This window comes from Bombina bombina, chromosome 6 (assembly GCF_027579735.1).
Source record: "Bombina bombina isolate aBomBom1 chromosome 6, aBomBom1.pri, whole genome shotgun sequence".
In the NCBI taxonomy this organism is placed as follows: domain Eukaryota; kingdom Metazoa; phylum Chordata; class Amphibia; order Anura; family Bombinatoridae; genus Bombina; species Bombina bombina.
The window spans coordinates 1,119,942,614-1,119,955,828 of NC_069504.1; the positions used below are offsets into that span (position 1 = coordinate 1,119,942,614).

Sequence of the window (13,215 nt, forward strand, 5' to 3'; positions counted from 1 at the left end):
ATCAGAGTGTGGTGTGTGTGTTGTATGAGAGTGTGGTGTGTGTTGTATGAGAGGGTGTGTGTTGTATCAGAGTGTGGTGTGTGTGTTGTATGAGAGTGTGGTGTGCGTTTGTGTGTTGTATGAGAGCGTGTGTGGTGTATGCTGTATGAGAGTGGTGTGTGTGTTGTATGAGAGAGTGTGTGTGTGTTGTATGAGAGTGTGGTGTGTGTGTGTTGTATGAGAGCTTGTGTGGGTTAATATGAAAGTGTGTGGTGTATGTTGTATAAGAGTATGTGTGTTGTATGAGAGTGTGGTGTATGTGTGTACGTTGTATGAGAGTGTGGTGTGTGTGTTGTATGAGAGTGTGGCGTGTGTTGTATGAGAGAGTGTGTGGTGTGTGTGTGTTGTATGAGAGTGTGGTGTGCGTTTGTGTGTTGTATGAGAGCATGTGTGGTGTATGCTGTATGAGAGTGGTGTGTGTATTGTATGAGAGTGTGTGCTGTATGAGAGCATGGTGTGTGTGTGTTGTATGAGCGTGTGTGTTGTATGAGAGTGTGGTGTGTTGTATGAGAGTGTGGTGTGTTGTATGAGAGTGTGGTGTGTGTGCTGTATGAGAGCGTGGTGTGTGTGTGTTGTATGAGCGTGTGTGTTGTATGAGCGTGTGTGTTGTATGAGAGCGTGTGTGTTGTATGAGAGTGTGGTGTGTGTGTTGTATGAGAGCGTGTGTGTTGTATGAGAGCGTGTGTGTTGTATGAGAGTGTGGTGTTTTGTATGAGAGCGTGTGTGTTGTATGAGAGTGTGGTGTGTTGTATGAGAGTGTGGTGTGTGTGTGTTGTATGAGAGCGTGTGTGTTGTATGAGAGCGTGTGTGTTGTATGAGAGTGTGGTGTGTTGTATGAGAGCGTGTGTTGTATGAGAGTGTGGTGTGTTGTATGAGAGTGTGGTGTGTGTGTTGTATGAGAGCGTGTGTGTTGTATGAGAGTGTGGTGTGTTGTATGAGAGCGTGTGTGTTGTATGAGAGCGTGTGTGTTGTATGAGAGCGTGTGTGTTGTATGAGAGCGTGTGTGTTGTATGAGAGCGTGTGTGTTGTATGAGAGCGTGTGTGTTGTATGAGAGTGTGGTGTGTGTGTTGTATGAGAGCGTGTGTGTTGTATGAGCGTGTGTGTTGTATGAGAGTGTGGTGTGTGTGTTGTATGAGAGTGTGGTGTGTGTGTTGTATGAGAGTGTGGTGTGTGTGTTGTATGAGAGCGTGTGTGTTGTATGAGAGCGTGTGTGTTGTATGAGAGCGTGTGTGCTGTATGAGAGCGTGTGTGCTGTATGAGAGTGTGGTGTGTGTGTTGTATGAGAGTGTGGTGTGTGTGTTGTATGAGAGCGTGTGTGCTGTGCTGTATGAGAGTGTGGTGTGTGTGTTGTATGAGAGTGTGTTGTGTGTGTTGTATGAGCGTGTGTGTTGTATGAGAGTGTGGTGTGTTGTATGAGAGTGTGGTGTGTTGTATGAGAGTGTGGTGTGTGTGTTGTATGAGAGCATGTGTGCTGTGCTGTATGAGAGTGTGGTGTGTGTGTTGTATGAGAGTGTGGTGTGTGTGTTGTATGAGAGCGTGTGTGTTGTATGAGAGTGTGGTGTGTGTGTTGTATGAGAGCGTGTGTGCTGTGCTGTATGAGAGTGTGGTGTGTGTGTTGTATGAGAGTGTGGTGTGTGTGTTGTATGAGAGCGTGTGTGCTGTGCTGTATGAGAGTGTGGTGTGTGTGTTGTATGAGAGTGTGGTGTGTTGTATGAGAGTGTGGTGTGTTGTATGAGAGTGTGGTGTGTTGTATGAGAGTGTGGTGTGTTGTATGAGAGTGTGGTGTGTTGTATGAGAGTGTGGTGTGTTGTATGAGAGCGTGTGTTGTATGAGAGTGTGTGCTGTATGAGAGTGTGGTGTGTGTATTGTATGAGAGTGTGTGCTGTATGAGAGTGTGTGCTGTATGAGAGTGTGTGTTGTATGAGAGCGTGTGTGTTGTATGAGAGCGTGTGTGCTGTATGAGAGCGTGTGTGTTGTATGAGAGCGTGTGTGTTGTATGAGAGCGTGTGTACTGTATGAGAGTGTGTGCTGTATGAGAGTGTGTATTGTATGAGAGTGTGTATTGTATGAGAGTGTGTGCTGTATGAGAGTGTGTGGTGTATGAGAGCGTGTGTGTTGTATGAGAGCGTGTGTGTTGTATGAGAGCGTGTGTGTTGTATGAGAGCGTGTGTGCTGTATGAGAGTGTGGTGTGTGTGTTGTATGAGAGCGTGTGTGTTGTATGAGAGTGTGGTGTGTGTGTTGTATGAGAGCGTGTGTGTTGTATGAGAGTGTGGTGTGTGTGCTGTATGAGAGTGTGTGCTGTATGAGAGTGTGTGCTGTATGAGAGTGTGTGCTGTATGAGAGCGTGTGTTGTATGAGAGCGTGTGTGTTGTATGAGAGTGTGTGTTGTATGAGAGCGTGTGTTGTATGAGAGCGTGTGTGTTGTATGAGAGCGTGTGTGTTGTATGAGAGCGTGTGTTGTATGAGAGCGTGTGTGTTGTATGAGAGCGTGTGTGTGCTGTATGAGAGTGTGTGCTGTATGAGAGTGTGTGTTGTATGAGAGTGTGGTGTGTGTGTTGTATGAGAGCGTGGTGTGTGTGTTGTATGAGAGTGTGGTGTGTGTGTTGTATGAGAGCGTGTGTTGTATGAGAGCGTGTGTGTTGTATGAGAGCGTGTGTTGTATGAGAGCGTGTGTGTTGTATGAGAGTGTGGTGTGTGTGTTGTATGAGAGCGTGTGTTGTATGAGAGCGTGTGTGTTGTATGAGAGTGTGGTGTGTGTGTTGTATGAGAGCGTGTGTTGTATGAGAGCACGTGTGTTGTATGAGAGTGTGGTGTGTGTGTTGTATGAGAGCGTGTGTGTTGTATGAGAGTGTGGTGTGTGTGTTGTATGAGAGAGTGTGTTGTATGAGAGCGTGTGTGTTGTATGAGAGTGTGGTGTGTGTGTTGTATGAGAGCGTGTGTTGTATGAGAGTGTGGTGTGTGTGTTGTATGAGAGTGTGGTGTGTGTGTTGTATGAGAGTGTGGTGTGTGTGCTGTATGAGAGTGTGTGTTGTATGAGAGTGTGGTGTGTGTGTTGTATGAGAGCGTGTGTTGTATGAGAGTGTGTGTGTTGTATGAGAGTGTGGTGTGTGTGTTGTATGAGAGTGTGGTGTGTGTGTTGTATGAGAGTGTGTGCTGTATGAGAGTGTGTATTGTATGAGAGCGTGTGTGTTGTATGAGAGCGTGTGTGCTGTGCTGTATGAGAGTGTGTGCTGTATGAGAGCGTGTGTGTTGTATGAGAGCGTGTGTGCTGTATGAGAGCGTGTGTGCTGTATGAGAGCGTGTGTGCTGTATGAGAGCGTGTGTGTTGTATGAGAGCGTGTGTGTTGTATGAGAGCGTGTGTGCTGTATGAGAGCGTGTGTTGTATGAGAGCGTGTGTTGTATGAGAGCGTGTGTTGTATGAGAGCGTGTGTTGTATGAGAGCGTGTGTTGTATGAGAGCGTGTGTGCTGTATGAGAGTGTGTGCTGTATGAGAGTGTGTGCTGTATGAGAGTGTGTGCTGTATGAGAGTGTGTGTTGTATGAGAGTGTGTGTGCTGTGCTGTATGAGAGTGGTGTGTGTATTGTATGAGAGCGTGTGTGCTGTGCTGTATGAGAGTGGTGTGTTGTATGAGAGCGTGTGTGCTGTGCTGTATGAGAGTGGTGTGTGTATTGTATGAGAGCGTGTGTGCTGTGCTGTATGAGAGTGGTGTGTGTATTGTATGAGAGTGTGTGTGCTGTGCTGTATGAGAGTGGTGTGTGTATTGTATGAGAGCGTGTGTGCTGTGCTGTATGAGAGTGGTGTGTGTATTGTATGAGAGCGTGTGTGCTGTGCTGTATGAGAGTGGTGTGTGTATTGTATGAGAGCGTGTGTGTTGTGCTGTATGAGAGCGTGTGTTGTATGAGAGTGTGTGTGCTGTGCTGTATGAGAGTGGTGTGTGTATTGTATGAGAGCGTGTGTGCTGTGCTGTATGAGAGTGGTGTGTGTATTGTATGAGAGCGTGTGTGCTGTGCTGTATGAGAGTGGTGTGTGTATTGTATGAGAGCGTGTGTGCTGTGCTGTATGAGAGCGTGTGTTGTATGAGAGTGTGTGTGCTGTGCTGTATGAAAGTGGTGTGTGTATTGTATGAGAGCGTGTGTGCTGTGCTGTATGAGAGCGTGTGTTGTATGAGAGCGTGTGTGCTGTGCTGTATGAGAGTGGTGTGTGTATTGTATGAGAGCGTGTGTGCTGTGCTGTATGAGAGTGGTGTGTGTATTGTATGAGAGCGTGTGTGCTGTGCTGTATGAGAGTGGTGTGTGTATTGTATGAGAGCGTGTGTGCTGTGCTGTATGAGAGCGTGTGTTGTATGAGAGCGTGTGTGCTGTGCTGTATGAGAGTGGTGTGTGTATTGTATGAGAGCGTGTGTGCTGTGCTGTATGAGAGTGGTGTGTGTATTGTATGAGAGCGTGTGTGCTGTGCTGTATGAGAGTGGTGTGTGTATTGTATGAGAGCGTGTGTGCTGTGCTGTATGAGAGCGTGTGTTGTATGAGAGTGTGGCAAACCTAGCCACTTCTGGACTATAACGTAAGAAAGGTTGTCTGTGACAGACCCTTCGGTCAGGACTGAAAGTGTTAACTTTATTTTCTAACCACAAGTGGCTGGCTCCAGCTACAATCTAATTAATGCTTAGCATTCTATTGTTTGATCACCCCCAGAGAGAAACGCCTAAGTGATAAGGAGAGTCAAGAGTGTCCTGTGGTTGAAGTGTTTAAGTAATATAATCCTATTGTATCATGTCAAGGGCGCTTCTCCCTTTTATCTAATGTACAACATTCTTTCAACCCCCATCTGGGGGGGGGGGGGTCAAAAACCTGTATAAATCTGTATGCTGCCTTCAAATAAAGTGTTATTCTGTTTAAAACCTGAAAACTGGCTGGGTTGTGAACTGCTGATTCCCTATGCAGGACATTGTTCCCTGGTGTTAACCCTTGGTATCCGGTTGGTACCGTTACAATTGGTGGCAAGCGACGGAATGAACCTTATCGCCCAGAAGAGCAACTACACAAGCAGTAACCTCAGGAAGAGGGGGATTACTACAATACTGACTAAGATGGAAGGAGTACCAGGGACCGAAGTGAATGGAGATGGATTATTCTAAGCTAAAGAGACAAACGTAAAAGGAACTGCTAGAAGCCAGGGGAAAGATAGGCAGCAGCAAACCCAAGGCTATATTAATTGCTGAGCTGATGGAGGGAGACAGAGCTCGCAGCGCTACGCCTCCAGCAGCCATGGAGGAGACCCTATACCAGAGGGAAATGAGGACCAGGCTGGAATTTTTACCCCAACCTGTACCACGGGATATGCTATCCGTGGTAATGGCAGATGTGCAGGAGTACGTGATGGCACACAGTCCGCGGAATGCATCCTCCCGAGCAGAATCCATTTTGGACGCACTCAGCAACCCAGTAAGACCCAAAATCCCATACCATGCATTTAAAATGTTTTGTGAGGAGAAGGATGAGATTGATGGGTATTTACAGGATTTTGAGAGACTGTGCGAGTTACATGATTTGGAGCAGTCCGTATGGGTGCCGGTGCTAGCAGGCAAGCTAGCCGGTAGGGCAGCGGAAGCGTATCGCGCTGTACCCAGGGAGGACAGCAAGGATTACGCTAAAGTGAAGAGAGCGATCTTGGAAAGATATGCCATTACCTCAGAGGCATACCGGCGCAAGTTTAGAGGCCTGCGCAAGCCAGAAAGAGATTCCCATGCAGAGTGGGCCCACAAGCTGGATCAAGCATCTCAGGGGTGGATACAGGCCAGCCAAGCTACCACCATGGAAGAATTGCGACAACTGATGCTGTTGGAGCAATTCTTTAACGGCTTGTCCCCAGAAGCCCAAGAATGGGTGAGAGATCGAAAACCCCTCACCTTAACCGAAGCAGCCAGATTAGCAGACCAGCATTTTGATGCCAGGAGGCACCATGGACTACAGCCTAACAACGGACGGGCTAATATACAATGCCACACCTGCAAGCAGTGGGGACATATGGCACGTGAGTGCACCCAAAATCGGAGCAGACAAGCTTGGAACCAGGTCAGACAGAACCTGGCCCCAAGGGCGGCTGCTCACCATTACCAAACGGAGCCAGCCGCTCATGAGGTGTTGAGCACCCAAGCCGAGGAACCCCTGGGAATTCTGCATGAGGTGATGTCGGTCCAGGGACTTCGGGATTCGGGAGCTACTTTAACCCTGATAGCTCCCCATTTGGTGCCGGATACAGCACCCACTGGCGGATCCGTGGCAGTACGAGGGGCAGGGGGAGCAGTATACCGATTGCCCACTGCTAGAGTGGAGTACAGACCCCCAGTCACCCCAGCAGCTGCCAGTTACCAACCCCCGGCGCACCGCTATACCACACGGCCTCCGGCCACGAACTACCCTCAGAGAGCCCGGTTCAATTCGCGGGGCTACTCACAACCTATTCGGTGCTTTGGATGTAAGCAACTAGGGCACAAAAGACCAGAGTGTCCCCTAAATGCAGCGAATCAAGCACAGTCCTGGAGAAGACCCGCTGGCGGAATCCCACATAATCCTCAGCCTGTGGCCCGCTACGTAGAGGCGCCAGAATGCTGGGGCAGCCTACATGAAGCAGACCCCGTGCAAGCTGCCCACCGGAATAACCGGCAACGGGTTAAAGTGAATGGGAAGGAGGTCAGTTGTCTACGGGATACTGGTGCTACCATGACCTTGCTTCAAGAGAACTTGGTGCCTGAGAAACAGCACACTGGAGACACTGTGGCTGTGAGGGTAGCAGGGGGCACTGTGTTCCGCCTACCTGTTGCCAGGGTACATTTGGATTGGGGAGTGGGCGCTAGACTTGTGAATGTGGGGGTCAAGAAGGACTTACCTGCTGATGTTCTCCTTGGAAATGACTTGGCCCCCCTTGTTTCTGCCTATGCTCCCATGGATCCCGCTAATGTTAACCCTGTGACTACCCAAGCCCAGTCCCTCCGGGAAGAGACGCTTCCATGTTTGGGGTGGGGGCAGTACTGAGCCAAGTTGGAGCAGATGGCGGAGAACACCCCGTAGCTTACTTGAGCCGAAAGTTGTTGCCCCGGACATCCCCAAGCCGATCCGTTGGGATCAGACTGTGTATGCCGGCTTGGTTCTGGGGGAGCATTGTGGCAAACCTAGCCACTTCTGGACTATAACGTAAGAAAGGTTGTCTGTGACAGACCCTTCGGTCAGGACTGAAAGTGTTAACTTTATTTTCTAACCACAAGTGGCTGGCTCCAGCTACAATCTAATTAATGCTTAGCATTCTATTGTTTGATCACCCCCAGAGAGAAACGCCTAAGTGATAAGGAGAGTCAAGAGTGTCCTGTGGTTGAAGTGTTTAAGTAATATAATCCTATTGTATCATGTCAAGGGCGCTTCTCCCTTTTATCTAATGTACAACATTCTTTCAACCCCCATCTGGGGGGGGGGGGGTCAAAAACCTGTATAAATCTGTATGCTGCCTTCAAATAAAGTGTTATTCTGTTTAAAACCTGAAAACTGGCTGGGTTGTGAACTGCTGATTCCCTATGCAGGACATTGTTCCCTGGTGTTAACCCTTGGTATCCGGTTGGTACCGTTACAGAGAGTGTGTGTGTGTTGTATGAGAGCGTGTGTTCTGTGCTGTGCTGTATGAGAGCGTGTGTTGTATGAGAGTGTGTGTGCTGTGCTGTATGAGAGTGGTGTGTGTGTTGTATGAGAGCGTGTGTGCTGTGCTGTATGAGAGCGTGTGTTGTATGAGAGTGTGTGTGCTGTGCTGTATGAGAGTGGTGTGTGTGTTGTATGAGAGCGTGTGTGCTGTGCTGTATGAGAGCGTGTGTTGTATGAGAGTGTGTGTGTGTTGTATGAGAGCGTGTGTGCTGTGCTGTATGAGAGCGTGTGTTGTATGAGAGTGTGTGTGCTGTGCTGTATGAGAGTGGTGTGTGTGTTGTATGAGAGTGTGTGTGCTGTGCTGTATGAGAGTGTGTGTGTTGTATGAGAGTGTGTGTGCTGTGCTGTATGAGAGTGTGTGTGTTGTATGAGAGTGTGTGTTGTATGAGAGTGTGTGTTGTATGAGAGCGTGTGTTGTATGAGAGTGTGACAGACCCTTCTGTCAGGACTGAAGGAGTTAATTGTGTTTAGCTAAGAAACTAATTTCTAAAGACAGAGTTGCTGGCTCCAGCTATAATCTAATTAGTGCTAGGCATTCTATTGTTTGATCACCTCCAGAGAGAAAACGCCTAAGTGATAAGAAGGGCCAAGAGTGTCTTGTGGTTGAAGTGTTTAAGTAATATAATTCTATTGTATCATGTCAAAGGGCTTGTTCCCTCCATGTAATGTACAACAGTCTTTCAACCCCCATCTGGGGGGGTGTCAAACCTGTATAAATACTAGGCATCTAGCCTTTAATAAATGTCATTCTGTTTTAAACCTGAAAACTGGCTTGGTTGTGAATTGCTGATTCCCTATGCAGGACATTGTTCATCTGGTATTAACCTTGGTATCCTGTTGGTACCGTAACAATTGGTGGCAAGCGACGGAATGAACCTTATCGCCCAGAAGAGCAACTACACAAGCCAGTAACCTCAGGAAGAGGGGGATTATTACAATACTGACTAAGATGGAAAAGAGAAAAGTAAATTTTGCAGCTTTTAAAAACTTCCTGGAAACAGAAGGAGAGATTGATGGGTACCTTGCGGATTTTGAGAGGCAATGTGCACTACACAAGGTACCCGCAGAGGACTGGGTCACGATATTATCTGGAAAATTATCCGGCCGGGCCAGAGAGGCTTTTCGGGGCCATTCCAGATGAGGAAGTCAGGGATTATAATATGGTAAAAGAGGCTCTGCTCTCCAGGTATGCGGTTACACCGGAGGCATACCGGAGGCGGTTCAGAGACACTGTTAAATTAGCTGGAGATTCCTACCTTGAGTGGGCATGTAAGGTGCACCGCACAGCAGCTCACTGGATAGCGGGGTGCCAAGCCATATCTGGGGAAGAGGTGCTGCAGCTATTCCTGTTGGAACATTGCTTCGACAAGTTACCCGCAGGAGTTCGAGAGTGGGTTCGGGACCGTAAACCCTCCACCCTGCAGGAAGCGGCTCGCTTGGCAGATGAGTATACGGATGCCCGCAAACTGGACACTGCTACCACTAAGCCCCCTGCTAGAGTGGAGTACAGACCCCCAGTCACCCCAGCAGCTGCCAGTTACCAAACCCCGGCGCACCGCTATACCACACGGCCTCCGGCCACGAACTACCCTAAGAGAGCCCTGTTCAATTTGCGGGGCTACTCACAACCGATTCGATGCTTTGGATGTAAGCAACTAGGGCACAAAAGACCAGAGTGTCCCCTAAACGCAGCGAACCAAGCGCAGTCCTGGAGAAGACCTGCCGGCGGAATCCCACGTAATCCTCAGCCTGCGGCCCGCTACGTAGAGGCGCAAGAATGCTGGAGCATCCTACATGAGGCAGACCTTGTGCAAGCTGCCCACCGGAATAACCGGCAACTGGTTAAAGTGAATGGGAAGAAGGTCAGTGGTCTACGGGATACTGGTGCTACCATGACCTTGCTTCAAAAGAACTTGGTGTCTGAGAAACAGTACACTGGAGACACTGTGGCTGTGAGGGTAGCAAGGGGCGATGTGTTCAGCCTACCTGTTGCCAGGGTACATTTGGATTGGGGAGTGGGCGCTAGACCTGTGAATGTGGGGGTCAAGAAGGACTTACCTGCTGATGTTCTTCTTGGAAATGACTTGGCCCCCCCTTGTTTCTGCCTACGCTCCTATGGGTCCCGCTGATGTTAACTCTGTGACTACCCGTGCAGCAGAGACTGACCCACCTGCTGCTAAGCCCCAGGACGCTGAGCTCAGTAAATCTCTATCCGCTATTGATATGTGGAGGTCCCGTTACAATGCGCTGATGAAGGAGAAGAGGAGCGCAGAGGAAAAAGCACGTTTAGAACGTGAATCTCTGCTAGACAAGCTGCACCGACAGACTGCAGAAAACACCAGCTTGAGAGTGGGACATGAAACCTTAAAGACAAACTTAGCGACACTTGAGGAGAAGCTGACGCTGGCTCATAGTGAGGTGCAGCAACTCAAGGGCACCCTATGTCAGTATGAAGGGATTGTGGATACCTATAAAGAGCAGGTACAGAAAACTCGTAAAGAAGCTGATGGGATTTTGAAGGACTGTTTAGCCCTAGTCTGGGCACTGAGGAAGTTGAACCCTTCTTTGTATGGACAGGAATTCTCTCTCATAACGGGAATACAGATGGATTGTCCTGGCAAACTGACATGCCTACCACCTCCTAGTCCGGTCATCCCCAGGTTGACCCGCCAAAGGGTCAAGCCGGGTCTGCCGGAGTGTTCCACAACGGGGGAGATATGTGACAGACCCTTCTGTCAGGACTGAAGGAGTTAATTGTGTTTAGCTAAGAAACTAATTTCTAAAGACAGAGTTGCTGGCTCCAGCTATAATCTAATTAGTGCTAAGCATTCTATTGTTTGATCACCTCCAGAGAGAAAACGCCTAAGTGATAAGAAGGGCCAAGAGTGTCTTGTGGTTGAAGTGTTTAAGTAATATAATTCTATTGTATCATGTCAAAGGGCTTGTTCCCTCCATGTAATGTACAACAGTCTTTCAACCCCCATCTGGGGGGGTGTCAAACCTGTATAAATACTAGGCATCTAGCCTTTAATAAATGTCATTCTGTTTTAAACCTGAAAACTGGCTTGGTTGTGAATTGCTGATTCCCTATGCAGGACATTGTTCATCTGGTATTAACCTTGGTATCCTGTTGGTACCGTAACAGAGAGTGTGTGTTGTATGAGAGTGTGTGGTGTGTGTTGTATGAGAGCGTGTGTTGTATGAGAGTGTGGTGTGTGTGTTGTATGAGAGCGTGTGTTGTATGAGAGTGTTATATATATATAAAAGGGTATTCACATGCAAATTGGAGAAAGGGTTTAGGAATTACAGCACTTTTTATATTATCTGTGTGTATGTAAAACAGTATTTACAAAGCATTACAGAGTAGGGAGAAAGGGCGGGAGCTACATAGAAGTTACTGACTGTAGCCTAGATTCACAAATCATTCACTGGACTTATATCTAGTTAGGAAAATCTCGCCAGATCCTGTTTCACCTTAATGGGACATCAAACCCAAATTATTCCTTTTATGATTCACATAGAGCGTGCAATTTTAAACAACTTTCTTTTACTTTTATTAGCAATTTTGCTTTGTTCTCTAAGTATCTTTTGTTAAAAAAGCAGGGATGTAGTTTAGGATCACTATATGGCAGCAGTTTTGCAAGAATGTTGTCCATTTGCTAGAGCACTAGATGGGAGCACTATTTCCTGCTATGTACTGCTCCAGATGCTACCTAGGGATCTCTTCAACAAAGAATATTATGGGAACAAAGCAAATTTGATAATAGAAGTAAATTGGAAACTTTTTTAAAATGGTTTGTTCTGTCTGAATCCAAAAAGAAAATGTTTGGGTTTCATATACATTTAATCAGAGAACATTACAAATGATATTAGAGCATGTATTTAGGAAATCTACCTAAGGGTGACCATTATAGATTTCTTAGGATTGGAGAAAAAATCTTGACTTAGACAAATTATCTGGTTTATGTTATCCTAAGGGACTGATATTTATAGTGCGAGGAAACTTTCCAAAACGTAGTGAATCTGCTCGATGTGATCCAGTAGGAGATAGATAGCGCTGTTATTACTGGATAGTATTCATACTAAGCGAATTTAATTTCATCAGTAACCCCATGGCTCCCAAATACAGCTACAACGTATGTATCACACGCTCCTTGTTCACCCCACAAGACTCACCATGTTCCCGTATCGCACCGTGGCAAAGCGTCCCTGTAGCTATGGCAACTCACGTGATATTAGTGCTCTGCGCTGTTGGTTGGCGGAAGTTAAAATGTGACAATGGTATTACGAACTTTAATCCCCATGTCGCATGCATGACGTCACGACTGCGACTGCTGGTTGGCGGAAGTTTGAAGAGAAGTTTAGAGGGGACAGGGAGACCCAAGGTAACCGGTGCACTGCACTGTGCTGGGGGAGCTGTTTACTGTGGGAGTTGTTACTTTATTGCTGCTTGAGAGTGTAAATTCTCTCGTGTAACTCAACACTGTAATATAGTTATCTGTGTATAATACACAGTGTAGTATATTAGCAGTCATGCTGTAGGTAATTCATGTTGTGTCTCTGGGGTTCCAAACATAGCTGCTTGTTATCGAGATAGCATGTGACAATAATAATAAATATAATGACGTATGTAAGAAGAATATTAGCTAATATTTAAAGGGACACTGAACCCAAATTGTATCTTTCATGATTCAGATAGAGCATGTAATTTTAAGCAACTTTCTAATTTACTCTAATTATCGATTTTTCTTAATTCTCTTGCTATCTTTATTTGAAAAGCAAGAATGTAAGTTTAGAAGCTGGACCATTTTTGGTTCACAATTTGGATTGTCCTTGCTGATTGGTGGATAAATGCTGTCCATAAATTGTCTGGCTCCTTAGCTTAGATGCTCTCTCTTTCAAATAAAGATAGCAAGAGAACAAAGAAAAATTGATAATAGGAGTAAATTAGAAAGTTGCTTAAAATTACATGCTCTATCTGAATCACGAAAGAAACATTTTGGGTTTAGTATCCCTTTAAGTTATCAGCACTTAAAGTTGTTTATGCAGAGATGTAACCTGTTACTGAATGAGCATGATGTGTATCCAGTTGCAATATCACAGCTTTAAGGGTGCAAGTAGCATAAGTATGAAAAGATCCCCCTATTATAACCTGGTGTGATAAAGATGCATCATATTATCTTGTTCTAAGGTAGCGTATTGGGTTTAGCATTGTACATTGTGTTTACAACTTGGATGCTAGAGAGGACTACTGTGTTTTACTTTGCATTCTCTGGCAACCAAAGCATTAATTGTGTATCACATGCAGGTGAGATTGCTGCATGCACACTCTGGCTATGTAGCCTTTATGGCTGCAATATTTGAGCAGCTGCAATATTCCCACCAGGAAAATATTCCTGGTGAGATCTAAATAATGCAGGGAGCTTGTTTTTTTCGTATTTAAAGGGACAGTCAAGACCAGAATTGTTGTTGTTTAAAAAGATAGATA

General features: G+C 46.4%; 2 protein-coding genes across 2 annotated transcripts in view; one reads left to right on the forward strand and one right to left on the reverse strand.

Annotated features, from left to right (window-relative positions):
• Positions 1–11,966, reverse strand: part of DNAI7 (dynein axonemal intermediate chain 7) — a 188,526-nt gene extending 176,560 nt beyond the window's left edge. Inside the window, exon 1 of the mRNA XM_053719083.1 lies at positions 11,904–11,966. Within this exon, the coding sequence (XP_053575058.1) occupies positions 11,904–11,906 (3 nt within the window). The 5' untranslated portion in view covers positions 11,907–11,966. The remainder of the gene's footprint in view (positions 1–11,903) is intronic.
• Positions 11,967–12,058: 92 nt separating this feature from the next.
• Positions 12,059–13,215, forward strand: part of ETFRF1 (electron transfer flavoprotein regulatory factor 1) — a 62,713-nt gene continuing 61,556 nt past the window's right edge. Inside the window, exon 1 of the mRNA XM_053719085.1 lies at positions 12,059–12,112. The gene's annotated coding sequence lies outside the window, so the exon portion shown is untranslated. The remainder of the gene's footprint in view (positions 12,113–13,215) is intronic.